This window comes from Cryptomeria japonica, chromosome 4 (genome assembly GCF_030272615.1).
Source record: "Cryptomeria japonica chromosome 4, Sugi_1.0, whole genome shotgun sequence".
NCBI lineage: Eukaryota > Viridiplantae > Streptophyta > Pinopsida > Cupressales > Cupressaceae > Cryptomeria > Cryptomeria japonica.
In genome coordinates, this window is record NC_081408.1 from 272,145,227 (window position 1) to 272,162,510 (window position 17,284).

Sequence of the window (17,284 nt, forward strand, 5' to 3'; positions counted from 1 at the left end):
TTCCCTCTTTTTCATTTATCGAGCATTCAACCTTTATGAGAGAATGAAAATTTGAGCAAAGGCATCCTTAGTGAGAAGTGAACAAAATTCTTTCAAGCATCTAAACCTATCAGGCAGATAAAGGTATTTATCAATGGCTTCCTCCTCTACTGTAGAATTTATTGCAAACACTATTGTTGTGGAAGTAGTTAAATGCCCTAGGCCCATTTTCAAGATTATTCCCGAGGTAGCGAAACAAGATGATACTCTATGTGCTTTTTCAAAAATCCCTAAAGGTGTTGCATATGCAGAAGACCCTAGAATGTATATTCATTGCCACATTGAGGAATTAGGTTCAAATGAAATAATGAAAATGTATAAAAATGTTATTTGTGATGAAAGTGGAATTGTGAAACCCAAACATAAGGTTATTGAAACCCTAGGTTTTGTGGAAATCCTTGACATCTTAGAATTTCCTAAGGAAGTAGTAAGGATTGTGCTTAGCAGAGTTCATGGTGAATTTTTTTGGCTAGATTCCATTCACAAAATCACTAAGGAAGTAGTTCGGGAAGTGACTGGCTTACCCTCCACCGGTAGCAGGCCAGATAAAACTAAGAAGGTTCCTAACAACATAGTGATGAATTTAACCGGAGCAACCTCTGATAGCAAATCCCTGAGAGTGAATGATGTAAAAGACATAAATGTCAGATTCATAAGCATGATCTTAGGATATAAAACCACACATGCAAATCGAATCAACTCTATTTCCAATCTTTGTATTAAGAGTGCATATGATATGGTAAAAAATGATGCAAAGATAGATATATGTGAGTGGTTAAAATATGAGTTGTATGATAATCTAAAGAAGATAAAAGGAGACAAGAAAGGTACTTTCTATTTTGGAAATCTTCTTGTATGTCTGATGCTATATCTTACAAAAGAGGTTCCTGGTATTGGCAAGAAAGACTTTGGTTATGATATACCGGTAGGCAAACAATTGTTAGATATATTCCATGGTATGGGTAGAGATAAGGATAACAATATCACTGAGTATTTCAAAGCATTCAAAGCTAAAATGAAAACAAGATAAAGACTACCACAAGGAATTGTAGATAAATATGAGAAGGAAATATGTTTTGTAATTAAGAAGGATGAAATCTGGATGGAGGCAGTTCTTGCTAGAACTGTATGGGTGACAGAAAAGCTGATATAAACATAATTGAAACTTATGCCAAAGCCCTACTTGAAGCCCCTAGAGAAACGGAAGAAAAGTTTTTTGGTAATGCTGAGACAATAGAGAGTGGTGTACAGACTTTGAAATAAATGAAGAGAAGAGAAAAGTTCATAAGAAGTGCAACCAAACAAGTTAAGGAAATAAAAGAAAACATTTTTAACTTGACTGGTATCAAGGAAAGTGACTTAGAAGGAGTACAACCGGAGGCACATATCTCACTGGTTGGTACATCATCTGAAGGTGACATCCCTACGAAATTTAAAGGAGTAGTTAGGAAGATAAAACCCTCACCGGTACCCTCTCCTACACCAGGGAAAACAAGGCAGAAGCAACAGGCTATGAGGCCACCAACTAAGAAGCTGACACCTAAAAAGAAAAAGAAAAAACTCATTATACAACCACTAAACAACTTGTTGAATGAGATAACAGATGATGGTAATTTATCTAATGTGAGTAAACTGTATGATTCATTCACTAATGAGGAGAAAGAAAGTATAGAGAATAGCATCATCCTAAATCTTGACAACTATAAGAAAGTTTTGATAGAAGTTGTAGATGATTTGCCTAGTGATTTATACAGGCGGTTAGATGCTAAGAGGTTAGCAATTATGGAACTTGACAAGAAAATTAAAATTGAGAAGCTACTTGCTGTACATCTTGTAATATTTGTTGAAGAAATAGATGAGCTAATCAGTGAAGCAAAAAGAACAGTCTTTGCAAGTGGACGCCGACATGTAAGCCTAATGGCCGACAGAGTTAATGAAATTACAAAGAGATAGCCGACAGATGGGATGTTTTTTTTGTTGAGAAAGAAAAATAGAAAGAGTTGAACCGACCTAAGAAAACCTTCAAGGTATATCAAAAGGACCGAGACAAAGGAAAAGGAAAGGTAGGTGGACTACCCAACATAAAAGTGATTGATAACTTACCACCACCTTCTAATACTCCACTGGTATAGACTGATAGCATCCTTGATACTAAGAATGTGGAAACACCACATGTAGACACAAACCCTGAGTTTGAAATTTTGTACACAATGAATATTGACACTCAGGAGGTTAATATTGTAGTTGATAAAGAAAACACTATGGAAAAGAAAAATGATGTTGCTACTAAGCAACCGGCTGAAAACATTGAGATTGGGATTGAGACTCAAATCGAGAAGGCAGAGCAAACTAAACATTCAGTTGATCCCTTGGTTAGTGGCATGGTTACTGATGCAAGTAAAGAGAAACCAATTGAGACATTGGTAGTGGACAATATAGTAAAATAGACAGAGAAACCGACAAATAACACTGTGAAACAAGCAGAGACACAAGCACAGAAACAGGTTTTTTCACAGGTACACATTGATCCAGTGCCACCAGTAACAATTGAAAAGTCAAAATCTTTGCTAGTGGAAATGGAAACACAAACTGATCCACCAGAGGCTGAGACAAGCAAAGTGGTTACTCCCACCGGCAGCACAAAGATTGTGAAGGTAGTTGGACAGTCATCTGGTACTTCAATGACAGAACTTAGACCCACCAATGTAACTGAAGTAGTATTGGATTCAATAAAGAGAATTACAGATTGTAATGCATTGGCTTATAAGGCAATAGATGATACAATTCCTATTCTCAAGATGATTGCACCCAAATGCAATTTAGATCAGGTAAAGGATCCTTAGGATAGTTAGACACATTGTCTAAATACATTTCAGGAAATGTCCTAACAGTTGAGAAAATAAATGAAGAAACATTTCAAGAGAAAATGGAAAAAGAAAAAGGAAAATTCTTTGAGGAAACAATAAAGAAGTGCACGGAACACATTAATACTCTATTATCGGCACTGAATGAAATAATTTTGGAGTTCAAAGAACTGTACAGAGACACTTGTAAGACAAATCTTTTGACAATGGATATTGATAAGGAAATCAGCAAAGTTAAAAAGAAAATTAATAATATAGCTGATAATATCACTGGTTCATCTAAACCAATATCAGTTATTGAGCAAGAAATTGCTGGATTTGAAGAAAAACTGGAGAAGTTAGAGAAAGAGAAGGAAAGAATAAAAAGAAAAGCCAAAGAGCTAAAATGTACACTTAGTCCAAAGTTAGATAACCTTATCTCTCTATGGAAAGAGATCTCTGAGGTACAAATTCAAGGATAGAAGACACTAGAGGAAAAAATGCATTATCTCACCGATACTATCCAGAGAACAGAGGCAACTTTAAAGGACAGTAACAGGTTTACTCAAAGCCTGAATTTGGTTTTAGCAGACTTATTCCAGATTGTAACCAACCGGTTACAAGGTTTGAGTTGAAGACTGCACTCATTTGGCGATTTTTGACAACCTTTGTCATTGATGTCAAAGGGGGAGTAGTAGGACAAAGAAAAATGACCTTCAGAAGAGATCATCTACTCAGGGGGAGCACACATTTTGGTAAAATTTTTGGACTTCATTTTTGGTTACAAATTTTTGGATTTTTCTCATGAGTGTTGCCATCAATGCCAAAGGGGGAGATTGTTGGCATTCTACACTCTAGTGAGAAATGATAGTGTTGTCATTGATGGCAACCTACCGACAAACCAGTGACAACTTTTAGGTAAACCACCGCCAGGCACCAGCTTCGACAGACACCTCACCGGCAGTGACAATAATGTTCATCGACATCCTAGCCGATGGGATTTTTATTATTGTATTTAATTGTAATATCTTTTGTAAGCCGACATGGTATATTGTAATAGACTCATATAATTATGAGATCTTGTAAATCATTTTGTAATCGATGGAAGATAGGAAATAAAGATGGATAATGCAGAAGTGATGAGCTAATATTAAGGCAAATTTTGTATAAGGGTTTTTGGTTATTGTATGAGCTTAAACCGGTACTGAACTTGGCATAGCAGATGCTATTTTGTAGCAATAAATTATATTGGATTTTCATAATCCATTTTGTAAGTTAGTGAGACTTCCTTTTGTATTTGAGCAGTGAGCTCTAGGCAGTTGGCCTTCCTGCATGTATAGGCCCATCATTGTAAGTAATATCCATTCATTGGCCAGTGAGTGAATATTGTGGGTCACAAATCCCACCAAGGTTTTTCCCACATCGGGTTTCCTCATTAAACATCTTGTCCTATGGTGTTCTTTCTATGTTGTCTTTACTGTTCATATTTACTGCATTAATTCTTGTTTACCGGTACATTGTTTTGAAATGCAAAATACATAATAATATCAGAAATTTTGTTAACCGGTTATATACTGATTCACCCCCCCTCTTAGTCACTTTGGGACTATCATTAATCCTAACATAGACAAATGACAAAGAGGAGAATCAGTGAAGAGAAGAGGAATTAGGAGGAGATTCAGTGAGAGGAGTACATAAGAGAGATAAACTAGTAGGGCTTACCAGCCAAGAAGTAGTAGGTGGAGAGCAACAGATAAGTGAGTCGATGAAGTAGAGAAGGTATCTCACTGTCAGAGTAAGAAATATATAATGGTTGCAAGATTCACCTGTAACAAGATAACTACTTATGTATTTGATGTTTACATTGTAAACACTAAATTGTAGCTTAGTGCAGGGGTTGTAGCTCCTTGGGTTGGTGCCCTAAAGTCAAAGGTTGTTGCTCCTTGGGTTGGTGCTCCTTGGGTTGGTTCCCTAAACTTTGTAACTATTTTGATTGTGAGGCTGGATTGGAGCAGTAGACTCCAGTAGCATTGCTCACAGAGGTTTTTCCCATCTTGGGTTTTCCTCATACATCCTAGTGTTATATGTTGTTCCCTTGTGTGTGTGTGTATTTAAGTTAGTCTCCTTACTAACCAGTAAGTCTGCATTGTGTTCAATCCATAAATCGGTAAGCTCACAAAGGATAGCTAAAGGGGAATAGTTTGAGTACCACTGATTCACCCCCTCCCCCTCTCAGTGGTGCGTTGTGTTTAACAATTCCTCTGTGTGTTCCAATGTTGTAGTCAAATTAAATGAGTTGGGTTGAGAAGTGTGTTGCAAATGAACTATTACAGTTTAAAGGGTTTTGAGATAAGTATTGTAGTTTACTCAACAAAAGTTTCAGGGGTTTGCATGATGTTTTGATTGAGTTGTGTGATCCGGTATTGAGGTTGGTTTTTTCGTTGGTTGTGTTGACCAGTATTCTAATTTTTGCTCCATATTACTCTGGAATTGCAATATCTTGGTTTGCGGATTTAGAAGAGTGTTTGGGATGTTCATATGTGTCCTCAATTATGATTTTTCATAATTTGGAGGTCCGCAAGTGAATTTTTCAGTTAGTATAGTTGGTGTTCTTGAGGTTCAGTATAATTGTGATGAATATTCTAGTAACTAGTGATGTTGCAGTTGTTGTTGTGGTAATTCACATTGCTTGTGGATGTTTCTACATCATGTTCTATCCATGTTATTGGTCTACATTGATTGTTGTAAGCATTATTGATCATTTTCTTGATCCGATGGTGTTCTTCATGTTATGCGACATTCATGTTGATTGTAGCGTGTTGCAGATGTTTGTGGCATAATTCTTGGAGGTGTTTCATGTTCAAGGAGTTGATTTGGGTCTAGACTATGTCTTAGCCGACATTATTTTGGTCTGCACATATTGATGTAGCATCTTCTTGTAATTTGTGATGTGTGTTGAGCCGACCTTGAAATATATGTTGATGATATGCATAAATTGATGTAATATCTTGTGGCAGATGTATCTATGATATCAGTAAGTGTGTGTAATGAGCGAATAATACTTTAATCTTTTGGTAGTAGAGAAGAAGTGTAAAGAAGTGTGGTAGAGAAGTATATGTTCTATACTAGAACTATGATTAGGCATGAGGAGATGGTACTCTATCAGTTCATGATCCTCTAGATGTAATCTAAATCTTTTTGTAAGATAGCGAGTCTTTCTTAGGGTTGTAGCCCTTGTTGTTATTGTGTTTGAGCAGTGTTCTCTAGGCATTGTGCCTAAATGCATGTGAATTCCTCATTGTAATATTTCATTTACTCCTAACAAGTTATTATCTTAATGTGGGTAGGTTCCTACCGTAGTTTTTCCCTTAACCGGGTTTTCCAAGTCAAAATATTGGTGTTATGCATGTTATTGATGTGGTGTTGATTTGTGCTTTCATTCCTAATTTTCAAATCTAAATTTGTAGTTAAGTTAAGTTTTTGTGCAAAATGATTCACCCCCCTCTCAGTTTGTTTCTTTGTTGCTAATAATTGGTATCAAACCTAGATACTCCTAAAGAAGCTTGATTGCTTGAGGTGATCTGGGATGGCAGCCTTTTCTTTCAGGAAGGATAGTACAAGATTTGATGAAACAAATTAAACTCTTTGGAAGAATTGGATGGAATGTCATTTGAGATGCATCCGTAAAGATTATTGGAAGATTACTAAGAATGTGTATCATGCTCCTCTGAATGGTCTTACCACTCTGGATGAGATTAAGGAAGTTGAATTCAATATTAGAGTGAAGGAAGCATTGTTGAGTGCCTTGTCTGATTCTGAGATGACTAATGTGATGGATTTGTAGACTGCTCATGAGATATGGAAGAAGCTAGAGACTTTGTATGAAGGTGTTAGTCATGTGAAAGTTGCTAAGTTGCAGAGCTTGAAGGGGAAGTATGAGATGCTGAAGATAGGAGAAGATGACAACGTTACCTACTTTATGCAAAAAGTGAATGAGATTATGTTGAATATCATATGTGTTGGTGGAGTATTGGAAGAATCTGAGAGTGTAGCTAAGTGTTGAGATCCTTGCCTCCTGCTTACAAGAACAAAGTTGTTTCTATTGAGGATAATCAAATGGTGACTAATGTGAATAGAGACATGTTGATTGGGAAGCTTTCCGCATTTGAGTTGAGTGAATTTGGTGAAACTCTTCCTAATTCAGAATCAGGAATCAAAGCTACTCTTTTCAAAAAGCAGAAGTATGATTCAGGAGAAAGTTCTACAAGGGTGTTCAAATATTAGAAGGAGATGAGAGAGCTTGAAAAAGAAGAAAGAGAGCTTGAAGCCCTAATTGCCAGAAGATTTCCTATAGGTGCCGATAAGTATGAAGGAAAGTTACCTCTTAAATATTTTTCATGCAATAAGATAGTACACTTTTCTTCTAGGTGTTTGGAAATTTTTTCTAAGAAGTCATTTAAGCCATACAAGCCTTAGTATCAGAAGAAGTGTTATTATGCTACTAATGAAGGTGTGACAAATGATGAGTTTGAGAAAGGGAATTCAAGGGATGAATGGGTGTTTATTTCTATTAAGGAAGATGATCCAGTGCCTATTAATTCTACTAGCTGCATTATTGAGGAGAAAGCTTTGGCTACTAAATTTGAAGAGAACGATGAAGGGTTATTGATAGTGGTTGCTCACATCATATGATAGGTGATAAGAGTAAGTTTGTGAGTATGGAAAAGTATGATGGTGGTGTAGCAAGATTTGGTGATGACAAAGATGGTTTAATCCATGGTAGAGTTTCTATTTCTCTTGATGGTAAGCATAACACTAATAATGCTTTGTATGTTGAAGGTCTAAAGTATAATTTTTTGAGTGTTGGGCAGATGGTTGACAAGGGATATGATCAATAATTCAAGAATGGCAAATGTAAGATCTTGAGTAACTCTAAAATTGAGATTGCATCTGGTACAAAGACTAAAGGTAATATATTTCACTTGAATGTTGGTGGTACAAGTTGTTTGATTGCTCATATTGATGAAATTTGGTTGTGGCATAGAAATATATGTTATGCAAATTTTGATGGGATGGTTTAGATCAGTTCTACTCAAGCAGTGAGAGATCTACCTAAGTTAGTAAAGCCTACTAATTCGCTATGTAAGGAATGTTAGTTATGGAAGTAGACAAGAGTTACTTTCAAAACCAAACAATATACTTCTAATGGAATATTGGATCTTGTGCATACTTATCTGTGTGGTCCTTCTAGCTTGCAGGGTCATAGGTATTTCATGTTGTTGATTGAAGACTACTCAAGGATGATGTGGGTTACTTTATTAAGGGAGAAGTTGGAAGCCTTGGAGAAGTTCAATATTTTCAAAGATATGGTTGAGATAGAGACTGGATTGAAGCTAAAGTGTATGAGATTTGATAGAGGTGGTGAATTCACTTCCAGTGAGTTCAATTCTTTTTGTGAAGAGCATGTGGTGAAGAGACAGTTATCTATTGTGCGGACCGCTCAGTAGAATGGTGTTGTGGAAAGGAAGAACAAGACAATTCAGGAAGCTGCTAGAACTATGATGATTGAAGGAAATGTTTTGCATATCTAATGGGCATAAGTTGTGAGTACTATTGTATATACCCTTAAGGGTGCATATCAAAGGTGATACCGGTAAGACTCCTTATGAGTTATGGTTTGGTCAAGTTCCTATAGTTAGATATTTCAGAATTTTTGGAAGTAAATGATATATCGGAAGAGATGAAGATTTAGGGATTTTTTATACTAGACATGATGAAGGAGTCTGTCTTGGTTATTCTACTAAGAGAAAGGCCTACTGGTGTTATAATAAGAAGTTGAGGAAGATAGTTGAAAGTGCTAATGTGAAAGTTGATGAACAAAATGTGTATTAGCCCAGATGCTCTAGATATGATTCAGATGATCAAGATGTTAGTAAAGATAAAGGAAATCTTGTCCAAACCCAAAATCAAATTCAGAGTGTTCTGGAAAAGCTTGAGAATGAAGGAGAAGGTGTAAGTTCTAGTACATAAGAAATAGTTCAAGAGTTTAAAAATCCAGAAAATCCTAAGACTCCTAGGTATGTGAGATTGAATTATTTAGAGAATCAAATTATAGGTGATAAGAATAAAGGTGTGATGACTAGGAGAAAAATTACAAAAGAATATTGCTTGATTTCTAAGATTGAACCTAAAGATGTTAATGAATCTTGTAAAGATGAAAATTGGGTTAAAGCAATGGAAGAAGAATTGAATCATATTGAGAAGAATAATAAATGGATTCTTGTTCCTAGACCTAAGGATAAAAATGTAATTGGAACTAAATGGGTCTTTTGAAATAAATTGAATGAGCAAGGTGAAGTTGTTAGGAATAAAGAAAGACTTGTTTGTAAGGGTTATTCTTAGATGGAAGGTATTGATTTTGAGGAGACTTTTGCTCTTGTAGCTAGAATTGAAGTTGTTAGATTATTTCTTTCTTCTCCTGCTTACAAAGATTTCAAAATTTATCAAATGGATGTCAAGTCAACCTTTCTTAATGTTGAGTTGGAAGAAGAAGTCTACATTGAGCAACCAGATGGTTTTCATTTGACAGATCAAAATGATATGGTTTGTAGATTGAAGAAACCACTGTATGGACTAAAATAAGCCCCTAGAGCTTGGTATGCTAGATTGGATAAGTATTTGATGAAGCTTGAATTCAATAAAGATACTGTTGATAGTAACTTGTATTTCAAGATTGATCATGATAACATTTTGATTGTTGAGGTATTAGTTGATCATATTACTTTTGGTGGAAATGATGGTTTGTACAAGAAGTTTGTTGATGATATGCAGAATGAGTTTGAGATGTCTATGATTGGTGAGATGAAATTCTCTTTATTATGAATGTTGTATGTCCTGTTGCTAGATTTCAAGTTGATCATAAGGAATCTCATGTTGTTGCTGTGAAAAGAATGTTTTAGATATTTAAAAGGGATTAATGATTATGGTTTGCTTTATCCTAAAGATGATGACTTTACTTTGAGTTCTTTTATAGATGCTGATTGGGTAGGTGATGTTGATGATAGAAAGAGTACAAGTGGTGGTGCATTTTTCTTGCGAAAAAGATTGGTTTCATGGATGAGTAAGAAGAAGAATGATATTTATTTATCTACTGCAGAGGCTAAGTACATTGTTGCTGCTAGCAATTGTACACAGGTGATATGGATGAAGTAGATGTTGAAGGATATCAGAGTTATTTATGATGTTCCTACTACTATATACTGTGATAATTCAAGTGCTATTAACATTACTAAGAATCTAGTGTTGCATTCTAAGAACAAGCATATATCAATCAAGTTTCATTTCTTGAGAGAGAAGGTGAATGAGAAGGAAGTCAAATTAGAGTATCTATCTATAAAGGAATAGATTGCAGATATTTTCATGAAACCTTTGCCTAAGGATACTTTTGAGTATCTCAGAGGAAAGCTAGGGGTAATTGCCCCTCCTGATGAGAACTAAGGTGCATGAGGTTGCATCAGTCCGGTGAACTTCAGAGAGATATTTTGTGCTCCGAATTGATGAGTGGTGGTTTCTACTTAGGAGGAGTAGTTAGGAATCATTTTCTGCATTTGTCTATTGCATTGTTGTCAAAGGGGGAGAGAGTCATGTGAAAAATTGTCATATCATGTGTTGATCTCAGGGGGAGAGAGAGTATATATATATGTATTTGAATGTGGATATTGTTGGATGTTTATTTATTTCTTTGCATTGATTGTTTTTCACATTCATATGTTCCCATCAATGCCAAAGGGGGAGATTGTTGGATATTGTTGAGAAGTTTGTTGGAACAATGTTTTGTCATTGATGTCAACATATTCCTTTGTGTGTTCCAATGTTGCAGTCACATTAAATGAGTTGGTTTGGCCAGTGTGTTGTAAATGAACTGTTGAGGTTTAAAAGGTTTTGAGATAAGTATCTCTAGTTGATTCAGTAGAAGTTTATGTGGTCCGGGTGATGTTTTGATCGGGTTGTGTGATTTGGTATTGAGGTTAGTGTTTCAGTTGGTTGTGTTGATCAGTATTTTGGTTTTTTCTCTACATTACTTCAGAATAGCAATATCTTGGTTTGTAGAATTGGAAGAGTGTGTGGGATGTTTGTTTGTATCCTCAATTCTGATGGTTCATGATTTGGAGGTCCACAAGTGAATTTTTTCAGTTGGTCAGTCAGTATAGTTAGTGTTATTTAGGTTAGGTATAATGATGATGAAAATTCTAGTAAGTATTCATGTTTCACTTGTTGTTGTGGTAATTCACATTGCTTGTTGATGTTTCTAGATCATATTCTATCCATGTTGTTGGTCCACATTGATTGTTGTGTGCATTGTTTATCATTTTCTTGATCTGGTCATGTTCTTCATGTTATGCAACATTCATGTTGATTATAACGAGTTGTAGATGTTCATGCCATAATTGTTGGAGGTGTTTCATGGTTGAGGAGTTGATTTGGGTCCATACTATGTATTAACTGACACTCTTTTGGTTAGCATGTATTGATGTAGTGTGTTCTTATAATTTGTGATGTGTGTTGAGCCAACCTTGAAATATAGGTTGATGATATGTATAAATTGATGTAATATCTTAATGTGGATGTATCTACGATATCAATAAGTGTGTGTAATGAGCGAATAATGATTTAATATTTTGGTAGAAGAGAAGAAGTGTGAAGAAGTGTGGCAGAGTAGTATATGTGCTTGTCCAAAACTGTAATCAGGCATGAGGAGATTCTACTCTATCAGTTCATGATCCTCCAGATGTAATTTGAATCTTTCTGTAAGACAGTGATTCTTCCTCAGGGTTGTAACCCTTGTTGTTATTGTCTTTGACCAGTGTGTTCTAGGTAGTGTGCCTGATTGTATGTGCATTCCTCATTGTAATATATCATTTACTCCTAACAGGATATTATCTCATTGTGAGTAGGTTCCCATCTTGGTTATTCCCTTAACCAGGTTTTCCGTGCTGAAATCTTGGTGTTATGTGTGTTATTGATGTGGTGTTGATTTTTGCTTTCATTGGTAATTTTCAGATCTGAATTTGTGGTTAAGTTATGTTTTTGTGCAAACAGATTCACCCCCCCTCTAAGTTTGTTGCATTTTTGCCAACACTCTTATGATTCTATCTTGGAGTTGAAGTAATTTCTATATCATACATTTTTTTGCTCAATATTTGGTATTTCAAATGCTTTACTATAATGATCTTTTTTAGCTTATATAATATAGTATATTACAGGTTCTCTACACCTTTTATTCAATAAAATAAAATAAGCATATATTATTATTATAGAGTTTATCATCTATTTTCTTTCATAATAATTTAATTAAATTATTATGCTTATTTTAAAAAGTGAATAAACATTAAATCTATTGAATTAATGTCTCATTATCCACCTACTATTCATAAGTTATCAAATTAATTAACATCACTTAATATGTATCAATTATCAATTTAATTAACAATTAAATCTTAAAACTTAACTTCATCTAGTTAACTAGCTAATCTATTTAATCATACTCTCTGTCTATAGACCAATCAAACTAATTCATTTGCCTATATATTCACTTAATTATTGTGTGCAAATAAGTAATCCCCTTTCAATTCCTCTATGCATTTACTTAACTAGTTCATGCAAACAATTTTCTCATTAGCCAACCTTTTTAACTCTCTAGTAAATTTTATTGACTAATATAAATATTTTAATTTCTAATAAAATAAATTTTAGACTCCCTCATGCTTACCACCCCTTGTCATTAGCTCCATCAAACTTGGATTCAACTTGAGACCCAATATTGAATCTCAACCATTCAAACAAAATTATAAATTGAACATTACATTCATCATTTGAATCATCATTCTTTTTGTATGATATATATTTTTTTTTAATTCTATACATCAATTCAAAAGGGTACACATTTTGACCACTTACATATCTGTACCCACTTCTTCAAACAACATAGTATTTATGGGTTTGGACAGCCATATATTTAATAAAAAAATAGTTTAACAACTCCGTTTGAAATTTAATTAAGATAAATGTGATTAACAAGTGTGTTTGGATGTCCATTTTTAACTTGGAATTTAAAATAGAAAATTTTAATTGAACATCTTTCCATTGCTTACCATGTTAGCCACACTTGTAGCGGTGAAACCAAAGTTCTTACCCACATTTGAACTCTACTTCATTTTCTTTTCTTGAAGTATCCTATAAAAAAATTGAAGTTCTATTTGATGTGGCACTTAGGATATAATGCATCTTTAACACTTTGATAGCATCCATTCAAGAACCAAAATAATTATAATTATTCTTTATATCTTTAGAAAATAAAATATTTAAAGACATCTAACATAGATCACTTAAACTAAATTTTAATTTATGGCCATATTTAAAATAATCAACCTAGTTCAAAAATGAGTATCTTATAAGTGTCTATTTAGTTAATTATTACATGATTTACATATGTAATATTTAGAAAGACAATTTATATCCAAGTTGGAAAGAAGAGCAAAGAAAATATCAAGAATCAAAACTTAATGTTTTTTGTTTGGATTCTTTTTTATTTCTCTACAAATATATTTATTCAGAAACTATATTTTCCTTATACATGGATGAAATTACACAGCTTTGGACATCTTACATTTTGGAGAAGCATTAAACATGCAATAACTTCACAACCTTACAATATTATAGAATTAAAAATATTACACTTTACAGTAAAAATATTTAAAATAGGCGACATTAAATAAAAGTTTCTATCAAATTGAGTAAAGAGCTAAGATGAAGATGTAGACCAATTTTCATCTCTTGAATTTCTTAGACCACTTTGAGTCTCAAGAAAAGGTGAGATATCCATCGGCAACTGAAAAGATCGAGTACCAAGAAATGTCCTTTCTATATCTTCTAATCTATTAGCTATCTCCATCATATTTGGACGTTGTTGTGGTAGCTCCCTTGTACAAGCCAACCCTACTTGCATGCATTGGGTAAGGCATGACAATACCATTGATAAACTAGGTTCATTTACATCTCTAAGCATGCTATTGTCTACCACTTCTGTGATTCTATTTGGAAAATCTATACCTACCCATTTTGGTAGATTCATTCCTTCTACAAATATGTCATCTGTAGGTTTTCTCCTTGTCAGCATCTCTAAAAGTAGGATACCATAGCTGTACACATCTCCTTTTGTGGAAATATTTCCACCCATTCCATATTCTGTAATTCAATACAATGATTACTTATTCTCAACCCATATGAAATATCCATGTTAAATATAAAACAATTTAATGACGATTTAGATTGTAATAATGTTCAAAATAATACCTGGTGCAATGTAGCCTATAGATCCCTTGAGTGCATTTGTAGAAGTCAATGAATCTATTGAAGTTCCAAATAGGAGTCTTGTAATGCCAAAGTCTGCTATATATGGAGTCATATCATGCTCGAACAACACATTATTTGGTTTTAAGTCACAGTGAATGACTTGGACAAAGCAATGGTGATGTAGATATGCAATTCCTTGTGCTATCTCCTTTGCTATTTGTAACCTGTTAGAAAAATTTAATCTACAATCATCCACTCCCTCAGGGTATAGCCATTTCTCCAAACTTCCATTTGACATTAATGGTAGAATAAGTGCTTTAAAATTAGGGTTGGAACAAGCTGAAATAATTTTGATCACATTGCGATGTCTGACTCTTTTTAACACATTGCATTCTTTGTAAAAGCTTTTGAGAGCATTTTCATCTTGTAAGTTGAGAACTTTAACAGCAATATTTGTACCATTGTTGAGAATCCCTTTATAAACAGATCCAAAACTACCAACTCCTAATAGATTGGTTTCATTAAACCCATTAGTTGCATCTTCAAGTTCTTCATATAGAATTCTTCTAGGCCAAATATTGAGATCAAAGGTATTTTGATTTCTCCTTTTGTAGAAAATAATCAGGATTGCAATAGATATGATAAATATTGCAATACCAATCACAATTGGTACTATCAACTTTTTGGAGGTAGAAAAATGACTCTGCTTAGAATTGGAGCATGCTTGCAAATTGATCCACTTACCACAAAGGCTAGGATTTCCCATCAGTGATGACTCATTAATTTTTGCAAAAACTCCTCCTTTTGGAACCTCACCTGTTAATTTATTTGAAGACAAATCAATATCTTCAAGGTTTTTGAGTTGTGTAAGTGATGCTGGTATTGGGCCATAAAATGAATTCCATGAAAGATTCAAATATTGCAAGTTTTTGCAACTTGATAGTGCAGCTGGAATTTCACCTGAGAAGTTGTTGACAGACACATCTATAGCTTGGACCATCACCATTTTGCTCATTTCTAAAAGAGAACCTTGCAAGAAATTGTTGGAAATATTGAAATAAAATAGGAGATTTTGAAGACCTGCTATTTCTGGGGATATGTTTCCCCTTAGCTTGTTGTGAGACAAGTCGATGAGCTCCAAATTTCGACATCTCCCTAAACTGGCAGGTATTTTTCCTGATAATTGATTATGGTCAAGATAAAGATTCCTTAGTTGTAGAAGATTACCTAGACTATTTGCAATTTTCCCTGAAAGCTTGTTTCTACTCAATGATAATACTCCCACATGTTTTGCTTGACCTAATTCTTTTGGAATACTTCCATATAAAATATTTTTTTCTAGATACAATCTTTCAAGCCTAGGAAGTTGACTAAGTGAAGATGGAATAGTTCCATTGAAATGATTGTCAGATAAATCCAAGTATTCCATCATTGTAAGGTTGCTAATGCCAATTGGTATGCTTCCCTCAATTTTATTGGAAGACAAATGAAAAACAGATAGTTGGCTTGATAGATGACTAATAGAAGAGGGCAAAATACCAGTGAAATAATTAAAAGATAATTCTAGATTTTTTAAAGAGGAGCAATTAGTCAAGACTGTAAGAAGAGATAAATCATTGCTACCACTCACAAGATGATTTACCCCCAAACTAAGCTTTTGAAGTTGATGTAAATTACCAAACTCTAACGGTGGCTTGCCAATTAAATGGTTATAAGATAAATCAAGCACATATAGTTGAGTACAATTAAAGAGGGACGTTGGGATTTCTCCAGTAAGTTGGTTTCTTGTTAATAACAAAGATTGAAACACTGAAAGTTTACCAAACTCCGAGGGAATGTTGCCACTTAACTCATTATCATATAATGATAAGTTTTGGAGAAGAGTACAGTTGAAAAGGGCAAGGGTAATCACTCCTCTTAAGTTATTGTTGTCAAGAGCAAGAATTGTGAGTTGAGTAAGGTCACCTAATTCCATAGGAATACCACCATGTAGTTTGTTCTCCCCCAAATCCATGAAGGTTAAGGAGGAGATGTTTCCTAAGGAAGGTGGGATTGTCCCTGTCAATTGATTTGCTCCAAGCCAAAGGTTCTCTAAATGTGAAAGAAGACCAAGATCGGAGGGAATGCTGCCCGTAAGATGGTTAAAGGTTAGGATGAGTTGTTGCAAAGAATGACAACCCGCCAGAGCAGAGGGAATGGAACCTTCCAATCTGTTTCTGGACAATTTAAGAATCCTAAGGCGAAACAACCTACCCAATTGAGGTGGAATATGACCTTGGAAGTTGTTAGCTTTGAGATCAAGTACTCTAAGAAAAGAAAGATTGCCAAGGAAAGGAGAAATAGGTCCCAACAAAGACATACCAGTGAGATTCAATGAAAATACCCTTTGATGACGAGAAGCACAGAAAACACCAGTCCAATTGCAGAAAGAGTGCTGAGGAGACCAATTGAGCAAGAAATTTTGGGGGTCTGAAGAAAGAGAGCGCTTGAAAGCCAAGAGAGCTTCTTCGTCAGAATGATTGGAAGGAGAAGAAAGGGAGAGAGGAAGTACAAACATAAAGAAGAATAGAAGACAAGCCAACTTCATCTTCATCTCTATTTCTTGCTTATACAACTTTAGTCTATCAAATTATGTTTTTTTAAGTGGGTTTGGCGTCCTTATATATAGCTCTAAATTCCGCTGATCCCACTTCGAATCAGATTTCTTCAATGCCGTGCCGTGTGGAAATATTTAGCAATCTTGACCCGGCATTGTGGCGTATAAGTTCGGTCTTCTTGAATCCTCCTAAATTTTTTGGAAAATTTCTTCAGTGCTGTTTCGACGAAGGATAGTGATATGTTTTCTCATAATGAGCTGCGAAGCCGTGTGAAATGGTGAAAAGTGTGTTGATTTTGTCGGCCATTTGCATAACAAACAAATTCTAAGTTGGTCACTGAGAGTGCATTGATTTTTGTTTGATGAAATGGTATCAGCATAGATATTTTACTGTGAGTGCATTGATTTTTGTTTGATGAACACGTGTCAGCATAGATATTTTAAAATAAATTAT

At 34.6% G+C, this 17,284-nt stretch overlaps 1 protein-coding gene across 1 annotated transcript; it reads right to left on the reverse strand.

Moving 5' to 3' along the window:
- Positions 1-13,489: 13,489 nt before the first annotated feature.
- On the reverse strand, positions 13,490-16,853 carry LOC131074035 (receptor kinase-like protein Xa21). Its single transcript, XM_058010583.2, has 2 exons — positions 14,235-16,853; positions 13,490-14,126 (listed from the first exon to the last, which is right to left on the reverse strand). Exons 1-2 carry the CDS (start codon positions 16,825-16,827, stop codon positions 13,684-13,686), a joined length of 3,036 nt encoding a protein of 1,011 aa, XP_057866566.2. The 5' UTR covers positions 16,828-16,853; the 3' UTR covers positions 13,490-13,683.
- Between the last annotated feature and the right edge of the window lie 431 nt (positions 16,854-17,284).

Bases quoted from the DNA above. Each gene is read 5' to 3' on its own strand.
- LOC131074035 (XM_058010583.2), bottom strand. From the start codon at position 16,827: ATGAAGATGAAGTTGGCTTGTCTTCTATTCTTCTTTATGTTTGTACTT. The intron at 14,127-14,234 runs GTATTATTTTGA...ATTGAATTACAG, and splicing joins TATAGGCTACATTGCACCAG to AATATGGAATGGGTGGAAAT.